General features: G+C 45.0%; 1 protein-coding gene across 1 annotated transcript; it reads right to left on the bottom strand.

Annotated features, from left to right (window-relative positions):
• Positions 1-1,102: 1,102 nt before the first annotated feature.
• On the bottom strand, positions 1,103-27,974 carry BMP6 (bone morphogenetic protein 6). The gene is made up of 7 exons (XM_010010217.1): positions 27,875-27,974; positions 25,832-26,024; positions 13,534-13,682; positions 12,078-12,275; positions 3,680-3,756; positions 1,343-1,453; positions 1,103-1,252 (listed from the first exon to the last, which is right to left on the bottom strand). The coding sequence occupies exons 1-7, from the start codon at positions 27,972-27,974 to the stop codon at positions 1,103-1,105; spliced, it is 978 nt and encodes a 325-aa protein (XP_010008519.1).
• Positions 27,975-27,992: the final 18 nt, after the last annotated feature.

A 27,992-nucleotide genomic window follows, 5' to 3' on the forward strand; every position in this document is an offset into this window, starting at 1 on the left:
CAAGAATTAGAGGTAAGTGCATTTAATACAAGTTTAATATTGATCAAAACAATTTCCTATTAGCTTCTGCTAGGCAAATGGTGGCTACACTATGAATGTATCCTTTATACCAGTTTGTTAGTTGCGTGAGTTGATTGGGGAAGGTTGGCCAAAGACTTGCCTGTGTTGTTGACATTCTGTCTTCCTGTAAATAAACTGTCCAGACAGAGAATGAATGGCCCCTAAACTTTTACGTCTGAATTACTGCTGTCAAAGCATCCCCACTTCCTTCCTGGGAAGTGGTAGAAGATGAGGCAGGTCCACGTGGGGAGTGGAAGGAAGTTGTGTAAGAACAAGTGTATGAAGTTATACTGCTCAGTCAAGTAGTGAATGGGAAAGACCAGCTGGGGCCTCACTTCACACTAGTGTTTCTAACACAGGGTGCAGCCAAGCTGCATTATGCTCTCAGGATCAGACTTACTTAAACTCTGCTTGGAGAACAAGAGAACTGAAACATTTGCCTTGGCACAATTTAAGACGATTACTGTCATAACAGATTTCAGAAGACTAACAGGCTAGGTGTAGTAACTGATCCTTCTAGACAACAGGCAATTCTTAACCTTAGGAATTTTTTGTTATCTTGTACAAGACGGATGCTCTAAGCCTGAAGTACTAACACCACTTTCTTTACTCTAGCTTCCCCTGTCTCTTCCCTCATTTTCTCCCACCTCCCTAAAAAGACTCAGTTGTTTTTTTTACCCATCTGGTAAAACTGCAGCACACATCCAAAAGCTAAACGCCAAGCTGCTATGTGTGATTAAGGCCATCCCAGACAAATAAAGCATTTGTGGGCATACTGCTGCTTTGCATACTCCAGCTCTGCAGAGCTAAGCAGCCATCGCGGTGTTGGGTTGGTCTTTAAGAAGTCCAGCAGTTTGCTCACACCCCAGCGTGTAGGCCTCACCCTCCCCACCCACCCCCTTCCTCCGACAAGGCACATACATGGTATTCTAAAAGGTGGTCCATCAGTTATTTTTCCTCCAAGGTCAGGTAGTTCATCAAAGCAGGGAAGGTGGTATGGAAGTTCATGGTAGAATCACATAGTCCGTGTGAAGACTGTTTGTCAGTGACATCCACAAGCTCTTACTACCATATTCCTGTATTTCTTCAAGATTACATTAGAATTATCATCAAAATAAAGAACAGATATGGCATTTAGTTTGGTAGGTGCACAGCATGGTTTGGGAACATAATCAGGATTCATAAGATGAACCTGTTGCCAAAGAGAAAACACAAGTGAGACAATGGTAACTTGTTTACAAATTCACCTATTGTTTTGGCATCAAGCTTTTTGGAGCCTTACCAGAGTTTGTACAATGGCATGATTGGTTGCGTTCATATGGGCGTTGAGTGGGAACGAGCACTCCCCATCACAGTAGTTGGCTGCGTAGCCCTTTGGAGCGATTATCCAGTCCTTTTTAGGAAACAAACAGAACGTGATTCAAATTAAAGAGTTGCCAACTTGTACAGACAACTGCATGCAATTAAGAGCAGCTGAAAATTTTCCACTAACTTTTTTCTTGAGGGTGAAAATGTGTTTTCACTGAAGCTGTTAGGGTTTGGGTTTGGGTTTTTTTTGTGAGCCATCACTTTTCCATGGACACACTGATTTTAATGTCCAAAGAATGGTGCATGTCTACGCACAGCTTAACGGCCATGAACTAAGAATTTTATTCCTAAAACTCTTGCTGGGTTGCCTCGTGGGGATTGTGGTTTGGATGCTTTTATTTTCCAGTATTTCCTCGTTAGGCTTTTGTGCTGAACTACCTTTCCTAGACTGAGTCACTGCCTCAGTTGGTGTCCCCTCCTGGAGAAAGTCATGTAGGTGCATCTGTGTGTGCACACACGCACAGTTCAACCAGGGAGCTCCGGAATGAGAATACAAAACACTGGTGCAGTGCCTCACAGATACACTACCTTATATGCTCTTATACAGGGAGACTAGTCTGCTAAGGTGGGAAGTAGTAGCTCCGTAACAGCTTCTCCACCTCTATTAGTCTCCTAAAGGAGACAGAGAACAGCCAGCCTGCACTGCGTGTGCAAGCAGGTGGCCCCAGTGGCAATCTATGCCGTGCTATGGAAGAAGATGACTCCTCACCAAGGGGATAATAAAATAATTACAGCTTCTCTGCGGCTGACATGAAAGGGCCAAAGGTAAATTAAAAGCGTCACCAATTCTCAGGAGACATTTCACCTCCCTTGGTGTCAGGCTCTGCAGAAGGATGCACTGGTACACTTCACATGCACGTAATTCTTAGACGATTTCCCCTTTCCGTGACAACAGTTACCTGGGTTAGCCAACAGTTGGCTACAGCAGGCCTGAGCAGCCAGAGACTTGCTGCAGCTTTGCTAGCCATGTCTGCTAGTTGATTGCTAACATGAGAATAGCTGGGCATAGCAAAACCACCCCTTCACTTTTCTGTACTAGCTGACCCATAATTTGCACCGGGTAAACCGAGCTGCTTTTCATAAGACAGTGACTCTCCTACTACAGCAGCCAGTACCGACCATTGAATTAAATTTGAGGCTTAATGCAGTATAAGGGTAAGGGAAGTGCTCTGCTAAAAAATTTGAAGGAGAGCAGTGCCCAGCAACTGCAGGGGCCCACTGCCCTGACTCCATCATCTCCCTACAATAAGTAGGCTCTGGATTCCAACTCCTGCTGCTATGTGGCCTTCCTTCGGCAGCATCTTACCTTTCTGCAACTAGAAAAGTGAAGGCAGTGCCTTCTAGACCATGAACTTCCCAACTGGAACACACTTCCTACCTGGAAGGAGGGCAAGCGAGCTAGGGAGGAGGTGGAAAGACTGTGCACAAGTAAAAAGAAAAGCCACTAACAAGTAATGGGAACGGAGTCAGTGTGCAGCCGCGTTTGTGGCTAGTGGGCTGGAGCTGACATAAGCTACAAAAAAATGTTGCTGTCCCATTAACTGGGAGAGGATTTTCATGTGTTGGGTATTACAGAAGCAGCAGGGGTAGCTCTGGCATCCTGAATTATAATCTGGTAAAAACATTAGATAATACAAACGGGACCTCCCTCACAAAAGTGCTGAATGAAAGAATTTCAAAAAATAAATAAATTAAAAAGAGTCCATGAGGGCATTCTTTGAAACGTGATGTTTGCTGACACTCTATAAATAATGGTCCTAAATAACTTACTCCAAACAACTCCCTGGCCTCACTCATGGTGTTGCAACTAAACCCAGTCTTCAGTCCACCTACCGCAGCCAGTGCTAATTGTGGGGTGGGGGGTGAAGGATTTCAACACAATGGCTGAGGTTAAAATTAGGCTGATCACTAGAAAAAACTTGATTTGTTTAAAATCACTGCTTAACATCAGATTTTTTTTCTTTTATCATTAGAGGCACACGGATATGAGCCCTTGCCCGTACTGTGACTCCCATGAGTGACAGAGAATGACGGTATATTTGAATCTCATAAAGTATCAAGCTTCCTCTGGATCTTATCAAATGTCACGACTATCAATATTTATTTGCCCTTCCTTGTGACTGGTTTTAGTGAGGAGGCACAAGGGACATTTTAAAGCATAATGGCAGCCTCGAGTGGAATTACCGTGACACTGTTTAGATAACATTTCATAACAAAATGTCTAGTTTACCCAGAGAGAAACATCACCCACCTGCCATCCCAAGTCTTGGAAGCTAACGTAAAGCTCGTGCTTTCTGCATGCTGTTTTTAAGTCACTGCTGTTGTAATCTGTTAAAAGAAAAAGAACAAAACAGGAATTTAGAAAGTAAACCAGGCAGAGCATTGCTGGAGGGCACAGCTGGCCAGATGTGTCCATGCTGTGGGCTCAGCAGTGAGAAACAGCAGCTCCCTCAGCAGCCAAAAGGATGAGGGTGTTGAGGGACATCAAGAGCAGGGCCGAAGTTTTTAAGATGCCTGTGGGAATGGAGGCACCCAAGTAACAGTGACTTGCTTATAATTTCTTCAGCTGCCTTCAATAACTCGACAAACAGTGCTTGTAAAACACCTTCAGCAAAATGACTTCTTAAATCTACTCCTTCAGTCAGGCACAGGCGACATCCCTGCTGGGTGCTCAAAATCACCCCACTTCCACAGCCGTGGTTTCCAATGTGTGCCACCCTAGCTGGTAAGCTCAAAAGGCACATACTTACTGAGAGAATTACAACTCTGGGAAGGTTAATCATCACCTTGTGCCCCTGTATTGGTCCTTAAACAGCTAAGATGTCCCATAGGCAGAGAAGCCATGTCCCCGTCCCTCTCTGTGCCTTACCCCCAGCCTGCCCTGGACATCACACATGGCTCCATGTACCACCACCGCTTTTGGACCTTCACAAGCCATGCTCTGAAAGACAAGTTTCTCCTTCCCATAACCTGCTTATCTGCAGATGACACAGGATTTGATGCACTCTCAGCATTAACTTGCTCCTTAGTGCCAGTACTGCACAGAAAAGTGGGGGCACAGGGTGCAGAGCCCTGACCTTTGACTTGCCCCTTGCCGTGGCACAATGTATGAGGATAGTTCAACCATGCAGGAGCTGCTCCCGATGGCCCTACAAAGTGTAGCTTTTGACAGCGAGTGGAATTTCCCATTTACATTTGGAATGAGAGGCGGCTCCGCACGCGAACACCTGGAACCGCGGAGGAGCTGAGCCGTGACAGAGAGGCCTTTCACCCCTGGGTGGCTGCACACATCCAGCCTTGACAGGCGGTGACTGACTCTGTCACGCCTCAGGGGGCTGCCAGACCTTAGTGCAGCAGCCACAGAAACCACCTCTGCAGTGGGGTGCCTTGGCCACCGAACCTTGGCTGCCGAACCCGAGCTTCGCACCCATGGGAAGCACGAGAGGAAGAAACGGCAGCAAATTCGGCTGAGCAGCGTGGCAGCCCCAATCCCCAGCCATGCGGTGACACGTGTGCGCTCATCCCAGAGCTGGACCCAGACTGGCCATGTTCTCCTCCAGTGCCTTACCCACAGGGGCCTCCTCTCCTCTCACACGCCTCATTTGCAAGTAAAGGCGTTTCCGTCAGCAGGCAGATGCCACATGCTGATGCGCCTGCATCCCGCTGTCCTGAGCCTTTCAGCTATCCACCCCCCCAGCACCCCTAACGCGGCTTGAAAGGGCACCCTCCCAGCGTAGCTTTTCCCAGATGCAGCAGCTGGGATAGAAAAATATTTTTAGTGACTTTTTCCTTGGCTCTGAATAAGCCTTTCTTTTATTTCCCTCCACCACCACCCCCAAAGTTTGGGAACTACAAATGCAAATATTTATTCAAAGGAAAAACTATAATACTAAAAGCACATCCAACTGACATTAAGGGCAGCACAGCATTACAGCTGGGTACAGTTAACACTGAGGTCTGAAAAAAACCCTACACCTCAAACCCAGCCTCCAAACCACCAAAGATTAGAGAGTTGTTTTTAGAAGCAGTTTGGGTTTTAAAGTGTAAGGATTGCATTTCAGACTTTCAATAGCTTCGCTTCAATCACGGATTTAATCAGGTGAGCAGAGCTGGTTAACAGCCCGCTGCAGCACAAACATTCGCTCTTTCAGGAGCACTCGGTAGCAAGGACAGGGGTGAGTCTTTCTACTCAAGCTTTCTATTTTCAAACCAGACATACCCAGCAGAAACCAGGGTGTGGTGGGTTTTTTCAGATGAAGCTTTTCAGTGCCTGGCTCAGGCCAGGAGAAAATTTCTAGCGTGAGATGTTTCTAAATGATCTGGTCATAACGAGGGGAAAAAAAATGAGCAGAAGATACTTCTAGTGGTCAAAGGCTTTCATTTAAGTACCCAAAAACCACAATTTCATTGTTCTTCAATGAGAAATGTGTAGTTTTCTTAGGGGAAAACCATCTGTATTTGATGGGGAGTTACAGTGGAGTTGATCTATTCACAACTGAGTGGGCAGAACGATGCTACATTCCAAATCCAGCTACACCTTACCCAGATCAGCTACAGGATAAGGGAGAAGGCAAGGGAGGCAGAGAAAACAGGAGTGGGCAGGAAGGCTTATGAGCAATCACAAGTTTAAGAAAACACAGGGAGCGGGGGAAAGAGCTGCTTAACAAGCTACACGAACCAGAACATGTTATGAACATGTCCTCTCTCACACTGCCTGAAACTGGCCCCCAAAAATCGGCTCAGCTCACTAGCTGGAGTCACCTGACTCACACTCTGCACTGAGGGCTGAATAGTCCATCCAAAGTAGACACAGAGCTCTACCTCCTCACAGGCTGGGATCTATCTGCTTGGGGAGCAGCTCTGTGGAAAGGGACCTGGGGGTCCTGCTGGACAACAAGCTCAATGTGAGTGAACAGTGGGCTGCTGTGATGACGAAAGCCAACAGGATGCCGGGTTGCATCAACAAGGGCATCACCAGCAGAGATGAAGAAGTCATCATCCCACTCAGTGCTTGTCAGGTCACACGTGGAATACTGTGTTCAGTTTTGGTCCTCACTATGCAAAAAAGATGTGGACAGGCTGGAGAGGGTCCAGAGATGGGCTACAAAGATGATCAAAGGACTGGGAAGCCTTGTAAGGAAAGGCTGAGAGAGCTGGGTTTATTCAGCCTTGAGAAAAGAAGGTTCAAGGGAGTACTTACCACCATGTTCTAGTGGCTACAAAGAAGACTGAGACTCCCTTTTTACAAGGAGTCATACAGACAAGACAAGGGGAGATTCCAATTGCACACGAGAGGAAAATTTTTCACAGTGAGAATAATCAGCCATTGGAATAATCTCTCAAGGGAGGTAGTGGATTCCCCAGCATTAGACCCTTTTAAGATTCAGGTGAACAGAGTGCTGGGCCATCCTGTCTAGACTGTGCTTTTGCCAAGAAAGGTTGGTCCCTTCCAACCTGGTATTCTATGAGTCTCACTTGCCCAAACTCAAGTTTTTGCTTTCTTAAACGTCAACATACTAAATATATCCCCTCTCCTGGGATTTGCACGGTCCCCTGTTTAACCCTCACCCCAAGCTCCTCTGCCCTCTCTTCTTGTTACATTTACCTACCAGGTCCACTTTATGGAATCTATTTTAGCTGAACTTAGGGATGTTACAAACCTTTAATCAACCCTTAGCACTGGCTTTCTGAATTGGGGAAAAAAATGCAGCAATATAGATGCACATAATAGTGATCCATTTCACATGGTTTGGGGTTCCGCATATGCCCTACAGCCATGCATGCTGGACATACATCCAGGTTGAGAAAAGAAGAATCCACACAGTAAAGGGTTTCTGGTGGTGAGATAAAGCTCACTGAGCTACTGAAGTTGGCCTCCACAACACATTTTCCCCAGAGCCTAGCAGTATCAGCTACCCCAGTCCAGCATGCTCACCTGTTTTAGCCCAACTTGCCATTTGAGGTGGCCCACAGTGGAAGATCCAGCTGCCAAGAAGCAACAGGGTACGTGCCCCTTCCTGCCAGCCCTGCAGCAGGAAGCCACAAGGGCTGGGAGGAGGCAGCCTGCAGTTGGGGGTCACTGCAAATAGCTGCCACGGGCCCGGCTTACATTGCCATGATACGATTTGCAAGGATTGCTTGCCAGAGCTCTTCAAAATCACTATGAGTTTAGGGAGCTCCTATAGGCTCATTGTGGATTTAGCAAAATCATGTCTTTTTTTCCCCCTGAATGTACCAATTCAGAAACACTAGCTTGGCATTTACAAGGAACTGCATTTAATCATACTGCAAACTATTTTGTCTAAAACAGAGATTTAAAAAAAAACCCAACCCCCTAGTTCTGCACTTAAAAATAACTTCCAGGGCAGCACAGTTAAAACAGCACAGTTAAGATGGCTTGTTTCTGTGGCTTGTTTGCACTGAACGTTGTCTGCCTTAACCAGAACTCAAGTCTGACTTTCTGCAAGCACAGATGTTTCTCTTAAGGCTGGACACTGGCATGTGTGTTGCTGAAAGGGGAGAGAGAATAGCCTGACTTAATGGTCTTCCTCCTACAGATACTTATGCACCCACCTTAGATTTCCTATATCCTCTCCCACGTTAAGTGCTGGCAAAGAATATATAAATATTTACTGAGGTCGATCCGTCTGAGAACACCCTTGCTGCTCCCAAGGTGCAAGCTTACCAAATTCCACACAGTAATTAATTGCTTCTGTGATTCAAAATAGCTTTGACAGAGGTCTCCAAGGCCAGCCCCTTCTTCTTGGTGTTTGACTTTGGTGATTTGTCCGGATAAAGCTGGTGTAAACTGATCACGCAGTTAATAACAGCCCACTTTCACATGAAAGTGATCTGCTTGGGTGGGAAGAAGGGAGATGTCGGGCTGATGTGGACCTGCACGTGAAGCCACATACAGAAATGCCGGCCACACCGCTCCAGTTTGCATCTGAGCACTCTACTAAAGGGAAGATTGGCTGCAAGATAATGATGTTTGTTAACAAGACCCTTGCCATCGTGGAAGCATTTGGCCTTATTTGCCTTCACTGTTTGTGCATGCTGCCCTTTGCGGTATTTGGTTTCCCATGCGTGTGGGGGAATCTGCCTGGTGCTGTGCATGTCTGCTGGAAGGAAAGGCCACTTGGAGAGCCTCTTCATTTCTCATGGAGCACCTCACGCCAGTTCCAGAGGCGATGGGGTGGCTAAAGAGAAGGACCCAAAAAGGGGTATTGCATGAGTTTCACTCAGAGCAGCCAGTGCAGCCCAAGTCAGATGCTTAAATGTGACTCTCTCCGTAAGGAGGGGCTGATGGGAAGGGATGTGCCTGAAGGCTGGCAGAAGAGAAGGGTTATAGCCACTGGGCAGAGACAGCCCCGTACAGAAAATGTAACTCATGAAGGGGCTGGCTGTACGGTAGCGCAGTCCTTAAGCTCGAGGTTCACTGTCTGTTACGCTGAACAGTCCCTAGCTCTTCACGTTAAGTAGAGGGGCAGCCCTGGAGTCTGGGAGCACAAGCTAAACCCACCACAAGACACAGCTGAGCATGGACCTCCAGGTCTTACAGACAACAGCAGAGAAACACCTGCGTGCTCCTCCCATCCACCTTGTTCCTCCATGTCCTGGGCTAGAACTGGCATATGGTTTTCCACCTCAACAGATGAAAATACTTCTTATTCTTTCCATTCATCCTCCTTCTGCAAAAGAACAGAGCTTGGCTCCAGAAGTGCACTGATGCAGGACTCTCTGTCAAAGCAGTTTATAACCATGGGGGTTACTCAGTTCTGCTTTATATAAGCCAGTCATAATTACATGTTTATAATACAGAGAAATGAGCTTCCTTGGCGAAAAAATACAGACCATTGAGATTCTTATGCCACAGCTATAACCTTAGTGCTGAGCACTTGGTACTGACTGCAGGACAACAACTGCACATCAAAGGGAGAACAGTAGGGTCCCAATTCCACATGTAGCAGCATAGCTTCAGATAACCATGAACCCCCTCAACTCACCAGATCCAGTACCAGCCCAGCAGCATACTTCACGCACTCCAAACTGCAGGACTTGAAATGCTTTCCATATTTAGATTGTAAATGAGGCTTTTTTAAACATACTACTGGAGCCCAACTCACATCATCTTTTGGGAAAGGGGTTAATTTTTGGACTGAAGAAAGCAAGCCCTTTGTATTCACCAACGTAGAGAAAGGAAGGTTCAACCTACAAAAAAACCATCAACACCAGCCTGATGCCCTGCTCTCCAGGAGAAAAACTGCCCTCAACCCCTGATAAGCAGAGGCAATCCTGGGTCAGGGAAGAGCATAGACCAAAATCTGACAGGATGTAAGATACAGAGAGAGAGCAAGATGTGCAGGCAGACAGATGGACAGGAAGGGACCACAGCATCCCAGTTCTGCACCTGCTTTGGGTCCAGATGCATCAGGGCACCTTTAGAAGAGCAAGGCAGCCTTCAGGGTAACATCCCTGGGCTCACCTACTGCTTCATTCTGGGGCGAACACTTCCCCAGCCCTGCCACGCATCATCAGGGCATGGATGTAGAAACTCACACAACTAAAAACCAAAAAACCCCTGTGATCTCTTTAACACTAAAAACATGCATCAGTCATTGGTGCCTCTTGAGCTATGAAATCAACCACTTCTTAAGGAGAACAGTGTCTAAGAGTGTCACACTTAGAAAGGAAAATAAGCTGATGTAGTCTCTGTTCCAAACACAGAAACCAACCAAACATACATCTGAACTTTAAATTCCCCTCCTTTCCCCCGCCTTAAATCCACAGAGGCTCAACTATACCTTGTTGACTACTGAACTGCCAAGTTTCAGGTTTTAAATTAAAGCTGGCTTTGAGCTGGAAGAGCTCAAAAAAGCCCTTGAGACCACAGAATGACCAGCTATTTTTTCCCTTTTTGTCATTTTATAATTTTATGACCTAGTGTGTGGTGTAGTCAAGAAAGCAGCGATGTAAAAATGACCCCTTTTGCCCAATATATCTGCTCCCTCTGGAGCTTTGAGTCACATTGCCTGATTTAATGGCAGTGAAAATTTGTTTTTAGCACTGTGAAGCTTGTGACACTAGGGAGAGAAATTTGGGGCTTATCCTGAGTGCTACCAGTGCCACAAAACAGCAATGCAGCAAGTAACTTTCCCAAAATTCTGCAAATGCATTAAAATACTGGCTCTTGTGATGGCAGGAGTGCAGCAGCCAAGCCCACCTGAGTGGGAGAACTGTATGCTGCCTGCATAATGACTCGGCTTATTGCTTTTATAACACCCAGATGAATAAACTACCTATGCCCCTGGCAAGCCCACCACATGAAAGTAACCCAGTGAACAGCCTTGATGCCTGCTTTTAGAACTGCAGCTTGGAGACCCAAGGAAAACCAGGACCAAAGTGTGTCCCAGCAACTGGGACTGATGGACGGCTCCTGGCTGCGGGACTGCAGAGGGCTCTCACGCCAGACTAGATGATAACTCCTCCAGCAGTGCCATGCTGGCACTGGCCAGCCTCCCCTGAGGAGGTCAGGCTGCAGGACCGAGTCACCTCATCCTGCTCTTAAAATCCATGAAGTGACATTTTACACCAGGCCAAGCCCAGCACCTGCATGACATGGCATGGGAACCCATGGCCATGCTCCAGCATGCACCATGAGGACATGCAACAGCCACTAGTGGCCAACTGCTGCTGGCACACACTAGCCCAAAGGGCAAGTCCATCACCACACTGGGCTGGGCAATAGGACTGCACTGGCAATCAGCCATGCCCAAAGCCTGGCTGCCAGCCCTTGAGGAGTTCCTAATCTGTCTCTGGCTCCCTGCAGGCTCCCAGTGCCACAGCCAACACAAGGCCACCTCGGATGCAGCATGGCTCACCCACAACCCAAGGCAGGCAAGAGCAGGGGACAGCCTACTGATTCATGCTGCCTAACTTTTGGCAGTGCTGGCTCATCTCTCTGTGCCGTGTTTGGAGACAGGCTGAAAAATAGAGCCACCCCTCTTCCTTGGGGTATAGTCATTTCTAGACACGGGAAAAGCAGGGATCCTACTGGAAATGAAGGGGGCAGCATAAGCAAATTAATCAAGTAACTTGGAACAGGCTGAAATGTTTGAGCGGAAAGAAGGTATTCAGTGAACGAAGGACTTGCAGCACTGATGCAGGGCAGAGTGGCTAGAAAACAGCCAAGACTTAGAAGACAGGACACTCAATTTTTGCCAAAATTTCAGAGTTACTGTATTGTCCCACCAGCCGGCAACAGCACCCACAAGGCTGCTGTACAACACCTGCAACATGCAACATTTCCCCTGCAAACAAGCAATCCTCTTTGCCTGCCTGAAAATGCATCGCACCTAGTATACAATGCTAGGCAAATGCTGTGTAACAAGCAACCTACAAGCACAAGAGTCAGGGTTAAAACACCTAACCCCCATTAATTCAATGGCCACAACTTCAAATGGGGGTCTGGACTCCACCCTGGATTCAAGAGGTCTCTTGTAAGTCTTATTTTAAATGAGACCCCCTCTTCCATTTCCTTGCAGATACAACCCCAAATTCATCCCACCTTACAGACCCCTTCTTGCTTCTGCACTCAGAGCAAATAGAAACGTTACAAGAAGTCATCCCAGCTTGTGCTGGATGATTACCTGTGACAGTAGACACCCTGGAAACATCCTGAGCCTGGGTGGAGCGGTTTCGACTCTGTTGCCGGCGCCTGCTCGTTGCTGACCTTGTGGTCCGTACGTGAACTTCACTCACTTTGAAGAAGGCCACCATGAAAGGCTGTTTGTCATAAGGGCCATCTCGCCCTATAAGGCCTGCTTCTCTAGGATTTACACTGAAACCTTCAAACCAAACAGAAAAGGGAGTGTTAGACAAACAGTGCAGTTGGATTGTTCCTTCCAGCATCTTGGCATCCCCATAAGCAGCATTTCCTTTCTTCTTGCTCACACTTCTCTTTTTTAATCACTAAACACTCCCTTCCTGCTACGTGACCTACAGACATTTTTACAACAGTACCCCATCCGTCCTGGATGAGGGGCTCCACCACAGCACCTGGGTCTTTGGTACCCCTATGGCATCTCTGCTTCAGTTCAGGTACTGGAGAGGTATATGGATAGTTAGATATATAAAACACAAAGCCCAGACATATCATCAAATTAGTTCTGCTGCCCATGAAATATGAGAATCAGAGATGGGATTAGGAGAGAGCAGAGGGCAAAGAGATGGGGCACTTTTGTCAGGAGCACAGCGATGGGCTCTTAGCCCATTTGGGAAGGTGGAAGCTGGCACTAACATTTCCTCAAGGAGAACCATGGATAGCTCATCTGGTCTCACTTAACCTCGTATGTGTATCAAACTCCAGCATGTAGCAATAGGAAGAAAACATAAGGTTGGAGACAGGTTCCTACAGAGGACAGATGTCACAGTCATCTTTTCAGTCACTTTCTGCTCATCTAGATCCTATCCTTCCCCACTGCTTACCTTCCAACGCTCAATTTCATGCACTTTTGCAGTCTCTTCTTTCCTTTTCTACCTTTCAAAGTTTCTGTGGACTGAGAAATGCTATCATTGCAGCCACCCTCAGAGGAAACAGCTCCCCACAGTGACTGCATTTGCTTCTCCAGTGCAGGGCTCCCACCTCAAGTTTGATGAGATCCGAGCAGTGACAGCAGCCGCAGCAGCCAGGAGGGTGGCCATAATCCCACATGGGGACGTGCATACCCACATCCCTGCTCACTTCTCTTCCTCTCGCCCCTAAGCCTCACCCCACTGGGATCCCAGCTTCATGCCCCCTTCCACCTCCAACCCAGGAATTGGGGCCCTGCCCCAGCCCACTTCCAGTACTGTTCAGAGACACCTCACCTCACTCATGAGGAAAGACATCTCCATCATGGGACAGCCAAGAACTGACAGCCCTCTATCTGTGTTCTCAGATCGTTGCTCATGTTGTTAGCTACGGCTGCCTATAAAGGCAGGGTGCTCACCCCCATATCACAGATGAACTCTGCTAGCACCACTTCTTGCCAACAGATAAGCAAGATGTTAGACATCATCCAAGAGACTGGTGAAGTGACTTGCATTAACTTGCCCATAACCTACCATCCCGAGTCACCACGCTCAGCTGCAGTCCCATGTTGTGCTGAGGGTTCATCACCCACATGTTACTGGTGGCGGTGACATCAAACTCCAGCCAGCCCTCTTCTGAGGCCCACACCACCCGTGTGTCCAGCAGGAACAGGTCAGAGGCCCTGCAGAGTAGAAGCACAATGACAAGATTGTGATACCTGGGATTTTCTCTCCTGGCTTTAGCTGTTACAGAAAGAAAACCTGAAATCATTAAAAGTGATATTAATAGCTAGGAAAAAACACCTAAAATCTGCCTTTCTGTATCTAGAATTTTGCCAGGAGATGCACATGCTTGTGCAAGTGAAATTCAGGATTACAAAGGTTTTTCACTGATTTCTAGGGTGGAAGAAAGCAATCCTGCTCCTCAGATCTGTCCAATTCTCCACCAGCAAGGGATTAGTAAGGTACTCTTCTTCTTGAAGAGTATAATGCTAGCCCAGTAGGACAGTGGTCAAACTAATAGCATTTCCAGGCATTTAATGGCTTTTGTCAAAGGTGTTTCATGGTTTCAGCCCACTTTACAAAATACAGACCCACCACAACTGACGAAAATAAAAAGTAAAAATCAACTACCAGACCAAGCATCAAGCAGTGACAGAAAATGAACCTCTAAAGGTGACTAGAAAGACATTATTCCAAAGCTTATCAACAGGGATTACAGCACCTTGTTCCCAGGCTGTTAGTACTGGGTCTCCTTCATGGACTTCTCCTTCAAATGCTATCAAGTCTCTCTATATATTTTTTTTGCAGTATCAAATGCCCATCAAACCTCAATGAAATGAGTTCAATGAAATCAGCTGGAGAAGCACCCAAGAAACACCATGTACATTTTCTCACTATATTATAGGCATAACCTTCCTGTGCAGGAGAACTACAATTCCTATCCTTAACCTGTGGCCATCGCCACAAAATGGATACTGGGTGACAATCCCATCTTCACTTCTCCTCCTCCCCGGATTCCTTTTTTCTAACAATAACTTCATGAAAATAAGAAAACAGGGTACCTGTCCCTTCCACCCATCAAAGGTTAACTTCAGAAAAAAACCCAACATTTTGGTTGAGTTATGTTTTATTTTTGGCCAACTGCTATGTCATACTGCCCAGCAGCTTGGTTTGCATGAGATCACACATGGAAAAATAAGCACTTAAGTATATTAGGGCTCCTAGTGCAGCTATTTTTACAGCATAGAGGCTTTCCTCCGCCTCGCTGGTAGCCGCACACTCTGTGGTTGACTCAGCAGCCTTTCCCACAGGGGTCTTTGCCATGGCTCCTCCAATGGGAAGAGGGTTCAGGAACGACTCTGACCTTCACCTCCAACAGCGGTGAGTGGCTGGGGCTGGCCAGCTGCTACATGTTTTGGAAACCTTAAGGTTGAAAGACTCGGGCTTTCCCAGGCAGGGTATATAAACTGAAGTGTTGCTTAAAGGAGATCACAAACAGCAGCTGCAGCTGAGACCACTCTTACCCTGTCCAGGTTTAAGAGAGGAATGAACTGCTAGGTCATTCCCACCTCTGAATACAGCTTACGCACTGGTCCTCTCCAATGCTTGAAATGGACTATATCCAAAAAGGGTTTTTCCTAGCACCTGTTCTGACATTCCCCCTCACACCAATTGCTTTCTGATCTCCTGTCCTACCTCCACTCCTTTAAGCGCCATTTTCTCCCCGGCGCTCACCCACTCCAGACAATGCCTGCTAGAGCCTCCAGACTAGAGCCTCCAGACTAGAGGAACTTTGGCGTTACATCCCCCAAAACCAAACATGTCTGGCTGGAGAGCTGCTGGGAACTCTGCAAGAGCAAACCCTCATGAACGCTCAGCCACATGGGAGTAGTCAGATCTTCAAAAACATGAAGGGGAGGCTCAGAGTTTACGTTCCCCATTGCCTTGCACTTTGGGAAGACACTTAGACATCAGAGAACTGTAAAGCCTGAAAGCACCATATGGCATCATCTAGCATATTCCCCTAAATTCCAGACAGGATCAACTACAGCCACATCACTCCTGACAGATGTTTGCCTGACATGATCTTACAGATTTCCAGCCTCAGGAACTCAACCACCTTTCCAGGTAATTGAATGGGTTTCACTTGATCTCACCGTACAGTGGAAGGATAAACTTGATGCATCTCACAGACTATGCTTCTACTCATACATGTCAGAATATGATTTTGGCTTCTTCACAGAACTCACACTGTTAACTGATGTTCATCTTGTGATCCACTATAATCCTTAGATGCATGCCGCTGAACCACACAGGACCCAGTCACTTCCTAGGGTGTATTTACATCACTGATTTTTCAGGTTCAAATGTAATTCTTCTTTCTACCAAATCACATTTTCCCCCCTCCTAGACTGAACCTCCATCATTATTAGATTACTTAAAATTTGGACTTGCCCTACCTTAGTGTCCTCCACAAAAGTAATAAGCAATGGTACAATTCTACCAAATAAGAATGCTACACTTTAGCCCAGTATGTCACTCTCCTTTTGGAAAGATTTCAATTCCTTTGTAAAATGCAGAAAAATGGACAACTGGGCTCTCCAATCCAGTCAACTCTTTGCAAAAAGTCTCAGGACTTGTTTTCAATCAGTTATTCAACTGACTTCTGCATTATTTGATTGGATGAAGCCAACACTGAAGGTTCACCCTACAGGTATTGTGGGTCATAGTAGTAGTGCTAGCAGGTAACATTTCTGCTTAAGCCTGCTTCCAATTAATGTTTGTCACCCAAACTTCACCAGGCTACACAAAATTGCATATAATTTCTTACTAGTTTGTTTTATGGCATCAACGTTTTAAAAAAGTAGTCACTCACCTATTTCCAACAGAATTAGGGAAAAAAAGAAAACTACTCATATACATAAAAAAGAATTCCAGCTCTTTAACTGATAGTTTTTAACCACTCCTTTGTATTTTTCAGAATACAAATGTTATATGTCCTTCCTCCTTTAAGAAAATCACCTCAGTTTTGACCAAGCAGAACAACTTGAAAATTGCTGCCCACACAGGCTCAACAGAGATTCAGAGTTTAGCATCCTCTGACGCTAAAAATCCTCTGGACTTTTTGTATGCAGGGAACATACTTACCCCTCTTTTCTCCTTGATAAACCAGATACCACATATCACCTGATAGCAATCTGCTCTTCCCTACAGCCACATAGCTGAGAAGCAATGTCCTTACTACTCCTGCAAAAAGGCTGTACAATGTCTGATCTTGGAACAGAGACTGGGACATCTCCCATGCTGGCCCAGGGTGGAAGGGAAAGAATACCTCTTTAGATGGGAAGAGTGAAGGATTCACTACAGTGGTGGGGGACACATGGACATGCAAGGACTGGATGGAGAGACCTTGGATAAAAGGAAAAAGTCTTCAGAGAAAAGAGAGTAGGAAGTACCTATGGCCACCAAACCTATGTGAATCAGGCCCATTACTCCTGACTCACCATCCCTCTGCTTCTAGAAGCAGTTGGGAAACTACTGGAATCTTCCTGCACTGATGGCTCAGAGGGCTACAACCTGCTACGGCTGTCATTTGCAGCAACACAGCTGCCAACAAACATAGTGACAGATGTCAGTGATGTCAATCTCACACTTCCAGTCTTGTCCCAATGTTCACAACTGGATTTTTCTTCCCCTCTCCAGTTCTGCTTTCTGAAGACCATGGAAAACACATTTATTCCATTCCTCTCCCATAGGGCTGTGCAAGAAAGGTGGAAAGCATAACAAATAAAGCTGCTACATAGCCTTATTGCCACTCTGGATGCTGGACTGTTGGGTAATTTTGGCAAAGACCATTTTTGCCATGGGCATTTGCTTAGCAGGCAAACAGCAGAGACAGACGGCCCTCACTGGTATATGCTTCAGTTTCTCATCTACATGATGAGAACACCACCACTAGCTTTGCCTTATAGCCATGTCAAAAAAAGAAATAGTTTAGGAAGCTGTAAGATACCATGCTGGAGAGTGCTACACACAAGTAGATGCAAGCCCATAGTCAAAGCAAAATCAAAAGAGTGGACAAGAAGGTGGGAAACGGATCATATACTGTGCAAGTTGCATCCAACAAAGTATTGAATTTCTAGTCATTAAATGATGACATTGATCCTGTGCAGTGAGGCAGGCAGCAGCCTTCCAAGCAAAAACACACAACCGTGTACATGGTCACATTAATGGAAGGATATTCAAAAACTTCAGCACTTGAGAATAACAGAGGCAAGACGAGACCTAAGGGAAATGGGAAGGGAGCAAGAAGAATGGGAAAAACTAGAAAAAGAAAGGCCATGAGCCAGCATTGTTGAGCAAAGAGGAGGGAATACCTGCTCTCAACACAGGCTGAAGAATGCAGAGTCAGCCCAGAGGTTTAATGCCCAAGCAACCCCACGTGTCAAAGGACACCACAGGACCTCTGGCACCTGCATAGCAGGAAATTCAGTGTACAGAAGATGAACTTCATCACCAAATCAGGCAGCTTTTTAACATCCTTTCTGTCTAAACCTGCCTCTGGGGTTTTAGACATCTACTATCATCTCATTGTCACTATGGTGCCTGACAGTCTCATCTTTACTTTTGCTGTGCTTAACCATCTGGATGAGTTCAGTTAGTTATTTTAATAATAAAGGTGCTGCAGGCAGAATAAGTATTAACCTTAGATTATTAATGAAAAGCAAGCGAATGGAAGAAACCAAGCCAAGGACCTGAAACAACTTTCCCGAGATAAGAGAGGACATTAAATGGGAAGATGCAAATTAGAGATTCCCAGCTCAAAGCAGGAGGTCTTTGTTCTGGAACAAGACCCTAAAGTATGGTCTGAAGTCCCAAGAAATAAATGGAAGTGTTTCCATGGCCTTCAGAGGACTCTGGAGGAGGATGGAGAAGCAAAGGTCAACAGAGCAATCACAAGTGGCTGCAATAAACAGAAAGAAGTACACAGTTTACCGGAGAAATATGGCCTGTATAATTCAGAAGGCAGGATTTAGCTCCAGTGTCCTCAGAGAGCGAGCTGATCTTCAGATATAAATATCAAATATAGCTACTATTCTTAACACTGGCATCCCAACCATGTACCCAGGGCATTTATAGGAGAAACAGCTTGCATTTAACTTCAGTGCTTTTCCCCCTCTAAGATAAATATTTTGTTAACTGAAACCTCTGTAAACCTTTCAACAAAATGTCTCTGGGTGTTAATTCTCCTTAATTGAACGCTAATTAGATTAGAATTTAGTCAAATTAGTAACCAGGTCAAGTGGTCAATCTCAGTTACTATGCTTAGTGAAATGTTCACGTTAAAATAATTTCTCTGTTCTGGGTACACATTACAACATGGAACTTTGCTACAGGAAAAACACCAAAGCTATAAAAAGCTAAATTTAAAGAAGCATCTGTTGAACTACATTTTTTACTTTCCCACCCTCCCTGGCCTTCTTTCCCCGGCCAGGCAGAAGTTTTACCAGGGAGGCAGTGAGAACAAACAGAAATCTCACCTTCAAAATGACCAAGTTAAAGGTCTCCTATTTTAATTACGGATCTCGGAACAACATTTTGGCCTAACTTCAAAGCTCACAATTACCCAGGTGTTTAAAGGATTGTTACGCATCAACAGCCATTTACCAAAGCATTAATTACTGTAAGTCTCTAAAACTTTCCTCAGCTGAACCTTTTTGTTTACTTTTCTTCAAAGACAAGTTGACATAATAGTCTAGACTGCCTAGCAGCAGTTTCTCAAAAGGGAATTTTGCACAGAAGTGTGTGGGATTTACATTTTAATTAACGCACTTTCTAAATACTCTCTTGCGTACCTCGGGATCTGAGTCTTTAGTTTGCACTGACATCAACCTTCTGTAAAAATTATCCTACATATAGCAAACTAGCTTGCTCTTATCCACTAATGATGGACTAACAATTAGACTAGATAAAACTTCGAAATCACAGCCTTTTCAAAGGAAATACCAAGAGCTGTCAACCTACAATGACACTTACTTTTAAGGTGAAACAGAAGGCCGGTAACTGGGTACTGATTTGCAGATATTGACAGCCAGTGGAAGAACAGGCACAGAACAGAGATGCTGGGACACTCTGGAGGGGGTCTGCAATTCAGCACAGGGAGAGGAGAGCCATCCTGGACGCATCAAGACACAGGGGCACATCCGAAGGGAGAGATAGGTTCAGTCTCACACCACCGCTGCTCTGTCTGATAAGAGCTCTCCCCTGCTGAGACGGCTGTCCTGTACCTCTGTGGGCATCACCCCAGCAGTAAAGTCTGCAAGGGCAGAGGGCTAGGACTTGTAGACTCACTGGAAGAGCAGCAGGGTGAAACACTGGTTTCAAGGCTGCATCTGGTAAAACACGGAAGATCAGAGCCTAAAGCTAGAGGATGTGGTCTCCCCATATCAAGACTACGAGAAGCTCAGCCTACAGACCTGTGATAATCCCCAGCAAAGCTAACACTGATATTTGAGTGCAAAGGTATTCCCCCACATCTAGCTCAAGGTCTTGAGCTTCAAGCTCTGAGGAATGAACATTTTACTGACAGGAATGTAAAAAAAGAAACAGTCATCACAGGGACAGGAGATGTGTTTCTCATATCCTTAATTCAGTGAGACTAAGGGGTATTCTAGCTGTAGTAATGGCTACAATACTAAATACAATACTACACCTCAGAGTTTAAATGCACTTTGAGGCATGAAGATGGGTGAGAGGGCACAGGGGTGGTGTTTGTCTTTCAAGAAAAGAAATAAGGCACTGATAAGCTATTCTTTAGTTTCGTTGGAAAAAGCCAGCTGGCAATGGAACCAGTAAATTTCAATCCAGAATAACTTTGACTTTTAAACTATTAAAAAGCAGCCACCCTAAACCACAACAAACCACACACCCACAGTGAGCGCTGAACTGAAATGCGGACAGACACTTCTCTATAGCATCATGGAAACAGTTCTATCATATACAAATATATGCACACTATATACAAATCTGACCCCAACTTGAAACAGATTGATGCTAGCTTTGTCATTTGTATTACACAACCCATTCCAAAACCCAGTTGAGGACGGTTATTTATTTTCTAAGCTATAAACACTGCCGGCAAATCAATTTGCCCTTTAGATTAGAAGCTCGGATCACATTTGTATAAATATCCTGTTGCAAAGAGGAAGACTTTATTACCACTGTAACTGGCAGCTAAAAACCAATGAGCGCCTTAACCCTTCAGGAATTAGTGTTAAGTAGAAGAAGAACATACTCCCCAGGCAGTCACTCCGCAGGGCATAACTATGTGTCCACACATCTTATCATATAGGAGAATCTTTCTGCAGATCAAGTCCTCATATTTCATTCTGGGTGCAAATGAAACTGTTTAATAAACCTTGACCATTAAGGTACCATATCTTCCTTTGATCACTAACACAGGCCACTGTGTTTTTCATAGATCAGTTGTTTGGACAGTGTGGGAGTGGTCTGAGGTCTGCATTAGCAGGATATTTACACTTGAAAACATACTGATGATCCAAACCAAGGACTAACATCTTTGATCAACCCATAAACTGCCTTCCCTAGTCCTGACCTGACACCTCTGTGGGTGAGAGATAGAAACTTTTGAGAAAGAAAAAGAAATTAATGAGCTGTTTCCAAGGACAAACTTCTTTCTTCCTTTCCCTTGCAAAGGTCTCACTTACATGGCAATCCACTCCCAAGAGGTATCAGAAGTCACATAGGACTTTGCTGGTTCTTCCACAAAATCAGTGTTATAACCTACCTTAGACATAAGCCCACCCCACATGCAGGACTTAGCTGTGGTTCAGTACCACCAAAAGGAGAGTCAAGGTTGTGCAGCTCCTGTCTGATGAAACTAAATGCCCCCTCAGATACGGTAAAGGTGGGATAAGCAGCTGGAAGCTGATGCCACTTGTCTTTTTGAACTGGTGCTTTGGCAAATCTCCCTGCTTTCTGCACATACCAAAGGTAAAAAGAAAAAGAAAAATCCACCCTAGCCTTCAAAGAGCACATCTCTTAAACTCTGGGAGTCAGAAACCGAAGCATCCAGCAGAGTTATTGACCGTTCTCTCTCTCAAAGTCAGCCCCTTTTGCCCCCAGGCTGTTTCAAAACCCAGAGTTATCCCCCTCAGAGCAACCCAGACATCAGCTCTGTTTGGTGAAGCCTCTTCCCCACACAATCTGAAATGTATACTGCTGACGGCTGGCCACAAGCTTGACCCATCCTGAGGATTTCATTAATCTCTTCACAGGATCCCACTGACAACTCCAGCAGTTTGTGTTATCACAAAATGTGGCCACTAGCTGTGGTTCAGTTAGAAAACAAAAGCCTAGTTTCTAGGCAGTATTTTTTTACCTTAGAAAAGGGTGGAAGGAATGGGGAGATGAAAATATTACTGACACAAGTGAGTCAGTATTAAAAATGTTTTCTTTTTTAAGAGAGAATGTACTTAGACCACACTATCCTCAATGTGCATTTCACTGCCTGGAACCTCCACCAGTATCGTTTTCATATTTCTGATGGCTTTTAACAAGGAGAGGGTCAAACTTCTCCCCAAAGCTTTTGTGCTATTTCAATCAGCGTCGATTTCTGATCACTCATGCTCTCTCCACATACACCCCTATCTAGGAGACAGTCTCGAACGGGCCCATATAATCCTTGCTTTTAGCCTTGGCTACAGTGGCAAAAATCAGTTTGATAACTCAGTAACTGGCAGAAATTTTAGCCTCAGGCTTGGTTTTGTTTTTAGCCATCAGGGATCGGCCAGCAGCGCCTTGCAATTCCGTGCAGCAGCGCACGCATCTGGGCTGGAGTCACACGCTTATCCTGTTACTGCCCAGATGAGATTTTTTTAAACTTTGCTCAAGTAATACTGAATTAGGCTACTTCATTACACTTAACTGGAGGCAAGGGATACTTCTAGACCCTGGGCTTTGGTGAAGATCTGTATTTACTGAAGCTTCCTCTAATCTCCTGCCTTCCCAAACTAATTTCTTTCAGAGGAACAGGCAGGTTTCTTTTACTTTGTATGTTTTCCCTCAGAGCTGCAAGCTGCCTTTCTGTTGCAGACTGCTGGTTTAAATCCATTCATGCCAGCTGCCCTGTTAAAACTTATTTGTGCCCAAAAGTATTTTATTAGCTACCAATAATCGCCTCAGACAACTGTTAACCTCATAAAAGCCAAGATTAACATGGTGTCTTTGACTTTTCTATGAAGACTGCCAATGTTGACTGAACAGGCATTTTCTGTGGCCTTCAGGAGACTAATTTTCCTGACCGAAAGGAATATTTGTCAGCAGAACAAGATGAAAAAATGTGCTATGTCAACTCCTTCTGTTTCACCTGCTAGTTCACCAGCTAGACTTCAAGATCTGTACAGACTCCTCCTTACGCAATAAAATGTCATAAAATGTCAGGAAATATCAGGCTGTCCAAAGGAAGTGTGACACAACTTTTTTTAGTGTATTTTTTTTTTAAGTCAAAGGCAGCTGTTATTTTCTGGCTCAGAAAATATCTGCTAAAATGCAACAGAAGCCTTGCAAATATTTAGCAAGTTCCTTCAATAAAAAAAAAAAAATAGTGCTGCTTCTCCTGTAATTTAACCTTCTAGTGTTCTCAACAGGACAAGAAAACATTAGCTTCCAAATTAATCCACTGAGACAAAAGGAGGAGAAAAACCACTTTGGATTTCCCTCCCATCCCCCGCCCCTAGTAAAAGCATGTAAGTGAACTGATAATCAAATCCCAAATGAGCTGAATAAAGCTCCTTAAGGCACAGCAGAAAAATCTAAGGCATTTTTTTCCCTCCATGCAGAGATATTAGTGAACAACTAAATAGAACTTTTTAGTATTTGTTTTCAAGAATGTTCACAGGCCAAAGCCCACCCAGGTCACTAACGCAGCTGCATGTTTCAATCTGTAGCAGCAATAGCCTATGGAGTCAGAACCTCAACTGAAGGTAAAAATGAAGAGTGGTAAGTAGCTTCTAGTATCTTAACCGCCTTTTAACATCTGTATATTTTTAATATATAGACGACAATTCATATAAATGACTATTAATATATATACACTTTTAAATACATACAGAGAATACATACGTAGGTATCTATTTATACAGAAGCACACGTTTTCATACGTGGTTTTATATTTTACATGCATGTGAAAGAGTCCTTTAAGCTAAAAAGGGTGGAAAAGGGCACATCCTTTTTACAGCTGCAAGAATCTGTGATCCACATATTACCCACCTCTGCACAGATGATGTGACAAGTCCTTCAGACTCATCTGAAGCACAAGTTTCTTTAGCCAAAGGTCTCCCTCCTTCCCACCAGTAAAAATAAATAAATAAAGAAGAAAAAGAAACAAAAAGGGAGCCTTCAGGGACTGGATGAGTCAGAGGTTAGTAATGAACTACAGACACTCATCCCTGGGTCAGCAGTTCACGCCTAGCCCATGTCAGGAGGGACGGTGAATTGCTGGCAGTCTGGACCTGGAGGAAGCTGCCTTACGATTCCCAGTCCCAACAGCGGGATCCCCTCAGCATGATCGCCAGCAGCAGCAGGAGGAACACGATGGAAGGGACCTGAAAGACCTGAAATATTCACCAGCTCTGGAGAGAGACCACCCTGGTGATCCCCACCTGAGCTGCTGCTTCTGCTCTGTCTGAAGGGAGGTCTCTAACATGCAGTGATGCCCAGTACCTGCAGATGCCATAGCACCCAGTGCCATAGGACACGCATCCCAGCTTCACAATGCAGTCCAATTTTGGCACATTTCTGGTATGGTACTTGAAACAAGGATACAAGCTGCCAGCATCATTGCTGCATACAGCCCCTTTCAGAAAAAAAGAGTTTGCAAATTTATTAGGAGCAGGGTACATTAGGGGCCATATCCTGCACTTTATTCTCTTTCCCACAGTGCTTTACTTGCTTGCTGACTTTACTCTGAAAAAATGTTCTTTACACATAAAAGTTGACAGTTCTCCTACTCTGTGCCCTGCTTTGGTGACCATCACAGAGCAGCATATCGATGGCTTTCAGACACTTGGCAAGGGTTTTCCTCCAGCTGCAAAAGTAGGATGTCTATTTGTGAAATCTAAACCAGACCAACACTCACCATTTGCTTATTCAATGTGGCTCTAAATGAACAATACAGCTAATATCTACGAAATCTGCATGACCATCTGGACTTCCACCAGCTCTTCAAGTGTGGGCATTGACATAACATGTTAACCAGCAAGTACGTTACCCAAGGAGGCACTGCAGCAACCAGCAAATTAAAGCTCAAAGGGAACACTGATCATCTAAAACTAACACTTTCTTCCCATCACCTATATACCCGCGTATTTCTCTCCATTTCCCCAGATGCCACACTCCCCACAGAACAACCACCAGCTATTTGATGTTGCCCTCACAACAGCAAATCAAACGCAGATCACCCCAAAATGATATCAACGGAAAGGATGTAGAAAGAAGGACCAGAAAGGAAAATACCCAGGAAACCTTCACAGAGAAAAGAAAATGAGCTTTTTCTCAACACTGCTGTTTCTGACATCTTTTTCTCTGCCTGCAGCAAAGGAACAGTTACAGTGCTGACACATTTCAGCAGAAGTAATGAAACACTTTTGTACCACAGCATTACTCTGACATTTAATTGACCTTTATTTCCATCTTTTAGCCTTATTGGATTCCCCCATCCAAACATTACCCTTTTTCATTTAATTACTCCATTTACACTTGTTTGGATTTTTGTGTCACAGTTCCTACCCTGCCACTGTCTTTTGCCTTCCCCACTACCACTGAAAACCCAGGAGTGATTCTGTACCTGTGGTCAGCATGCTGAATTTCCTTTTGCTTTATTTACTTTAATGTAAGCCCAGCTGAAAGCAGGTCAAGTCTGCACTAATGACCAGTATTTTTCAAACAGGCTATGCTTTACTTATGCAGTAGTACTAAGTTGAAAGGGGATACATGTATTTCAACACGCAAAAGTAATGCCAGCATAACAAGTTTGGTTTAAAAATCTACTGCCTCACAGCAGATTCTTGCTCTGTTTAAAGACAACACAAAGGTTGCAGCTAAGTGACACCTTGGACTTTCTGCAGCTGAGGTCCACTTTGCACTTTGCCATGCCCATTTCCCACAAGGAAAGGCCCATGCAACAACAGAACCCCCGTATTGAGAGCAATCCTGGTATTTATTTATCAGTCCTCTCAACATGAATGTGCAAGCTCAACTTTCCCCAGGACAGCACCTGGTGGCACAGAGCGAGCGCCTTCCTGCATACCTGTTCTGATGTTCCTGCAGCACTTGGTAGATGCTTATAAGGAAGGTTTGGTTTTTAAAGCTCCCCACAACGCAGTCCTTGTAGATGCGAAACTCAGCGGCTGTGACGGCCTCACCCTCCGGAATCTGAGACAAATTAAATTTGAACTCCTTGTGGTGCCGCTGGTGAGGCGTGAACTCCTTGTCGTACTCAACTGCAGATGGGAAAAGGAAAGAAAAGGAAAAAAGGAACCATGACTAAAATTTAACAACAACAGGTTTCCACATGCTGCCACCTGTTCCTTAAAAAAAACAAACCCAAGAATCCTATTTTCTTCTCCAAAGATAGCTTGGCAAGTGCCAGGAAAGCTTACACTGCTAAAGCCTTTCAAATACAGTACTGAGAAGAGATGAATGTTCCTCTTCTCTAGCCAATGCCTTTGAGATTTCCTGTTTTCTAAAGCAAAGCCAGCTTTGACAGGTGAAATATGACCATGTGTTTTGCTCCTGTGCTCTGAAGCTGTGACCACCCCAGGGTTTTCCACCTGTGTATCTCCATGTTCTTTACAGTATTTCTTTGCATCTTGCACCTCTCTTCCAAAAGAGGAGACAATTATTTCCATTTTGCTTTAGCACATAAAGGGCACAGACAGAAATAAGTGTTAGCAGCAGGTCAATCGATTCCCTAACTGCCCCAAAAACTGCTGTTTTCTGGCTCCTGGTTTTGTGTGTTAGCCATCAGACTGCCTTGTGAGCAGAGTAAGATTAATGTGACATTTATAAGGGTTAAAGTAAACCAGAGATCCCCTTCCTTTTGCAGAAGCTTATTTGAGAATCAGAAAGCTGAGAAAGAGCGACTCTTTATGCTTTCTGGTCTTAGCCCTCCTCAGGTATACTATGGGGTATAGGGTTTAAGACAGATGCAAACCAGAACCCTTTCTTCTTCAGGCCTCGGGATTTGCATTTTCTCTGTTTGAGGCTCCCTTTGCAAATTTTACGTCTAGTCCCACTCTTCTATTACTTGATTACGTCTTGGTTTAGACTGACTTTAACTTATTGTTTGCAATTTCTTCTAATTTTCTATTAGAAATTGTTTAAAACATTCACATATTAAATAAACATACAAAATTACATCTTTAAAACTCTGAGGGGAAAAAAATAAAGCCAAAAAACCTGTTCCCACCAGTGCAACTGAAGGAGTATATCTCAATGATGAATAAGTCATCATTATATTGTCATTACGGACATGATTACATTCAGAGAAGGTGGTGAGGGAAGTTTGTCTCTGTGGTCATTTTTTGTTACTCTCCTCTCTGCCTCCCCCCCTTAATACATCAAACTGCAAAGGCGTCTATGAGCCCACCCTCACAACATCCCATGAGGTAAGCAGCAATCCCCGTTTTACAGCTGGGATACTGAGTCACCAGGAGAGTGACTTGTCCAAGGACAGGCAGCAGAGGCTTGTGGCGGAGCCAGGAACAACGAACGCCCAGCAAGCTTGAGGTTTGTTGCTTTATCCACAGGTTACCTCCTTGGAGAGCCGATACGTCTCCTGGCTGCTGGGAACAGCCCATGGAGATTTTCCCCTCTGCCCTTCCCAACTACCTACTCCTCTTCATCCCCCAACCCGTTTCGTCTGTGTCCTCTCCCTTTCCTTTGGCAGCCCTTTCATGTGAGCTGCCTCATCTGGCTGGGTCCACGTCCTGGCTCCCTGTGAGACAGTTAGTCACATCCTTCTCTTTGAAGCTTGCCTGGAAATCTTTTCACCTCCGCGTGACTGCTGCCGAGCATTTAGTGGGACACTGTGCTTGGAGATGCTGCATTAAGAGCTGCCATGGGGCAAACAGGCAAACTTGCAAACTGCTGTCAGAGGCGGATACCACCGCCAACTTTGGCAGTTGTGCACTGCATATGTCTGAGCAGTTTAGATGTCAAACGACTGACGAACATGGGTGACTGGACCCTATGGCTTCCAAAAACGAGGGGGTGAAACCAGCATCTTCATCAGAGATTGCACCAAGGCAAATGATGGTACCACTCACTTCCAGTGCCACCTAGGAGTTACCTAGCTCGCCATCAGTTACCGGCGATCTGGGCTCCTCTTTGAAGCACTTGCCCTTGCTTTTAACTGAAAATGACTCTGGCAATACCAGAATAGTTGGCATCACTCAAATGCACACCCT

The sequence above is a fragment of the Nestor notabilis genome, unplaced genomic scaffold, assembly GCF_000696875.1.
Source record: "Nestor notabilis isolate BGI_N333 unplaced genomic scaffold, ASM69687v1 scaffold1962, whole genome shotgun sequence".
Lineage (NCBI taxonomy): Eukaryota > Metazoa > Chordata > Aves > Psittaciformes > Psittacidae > Nestor > Nestor notabilis.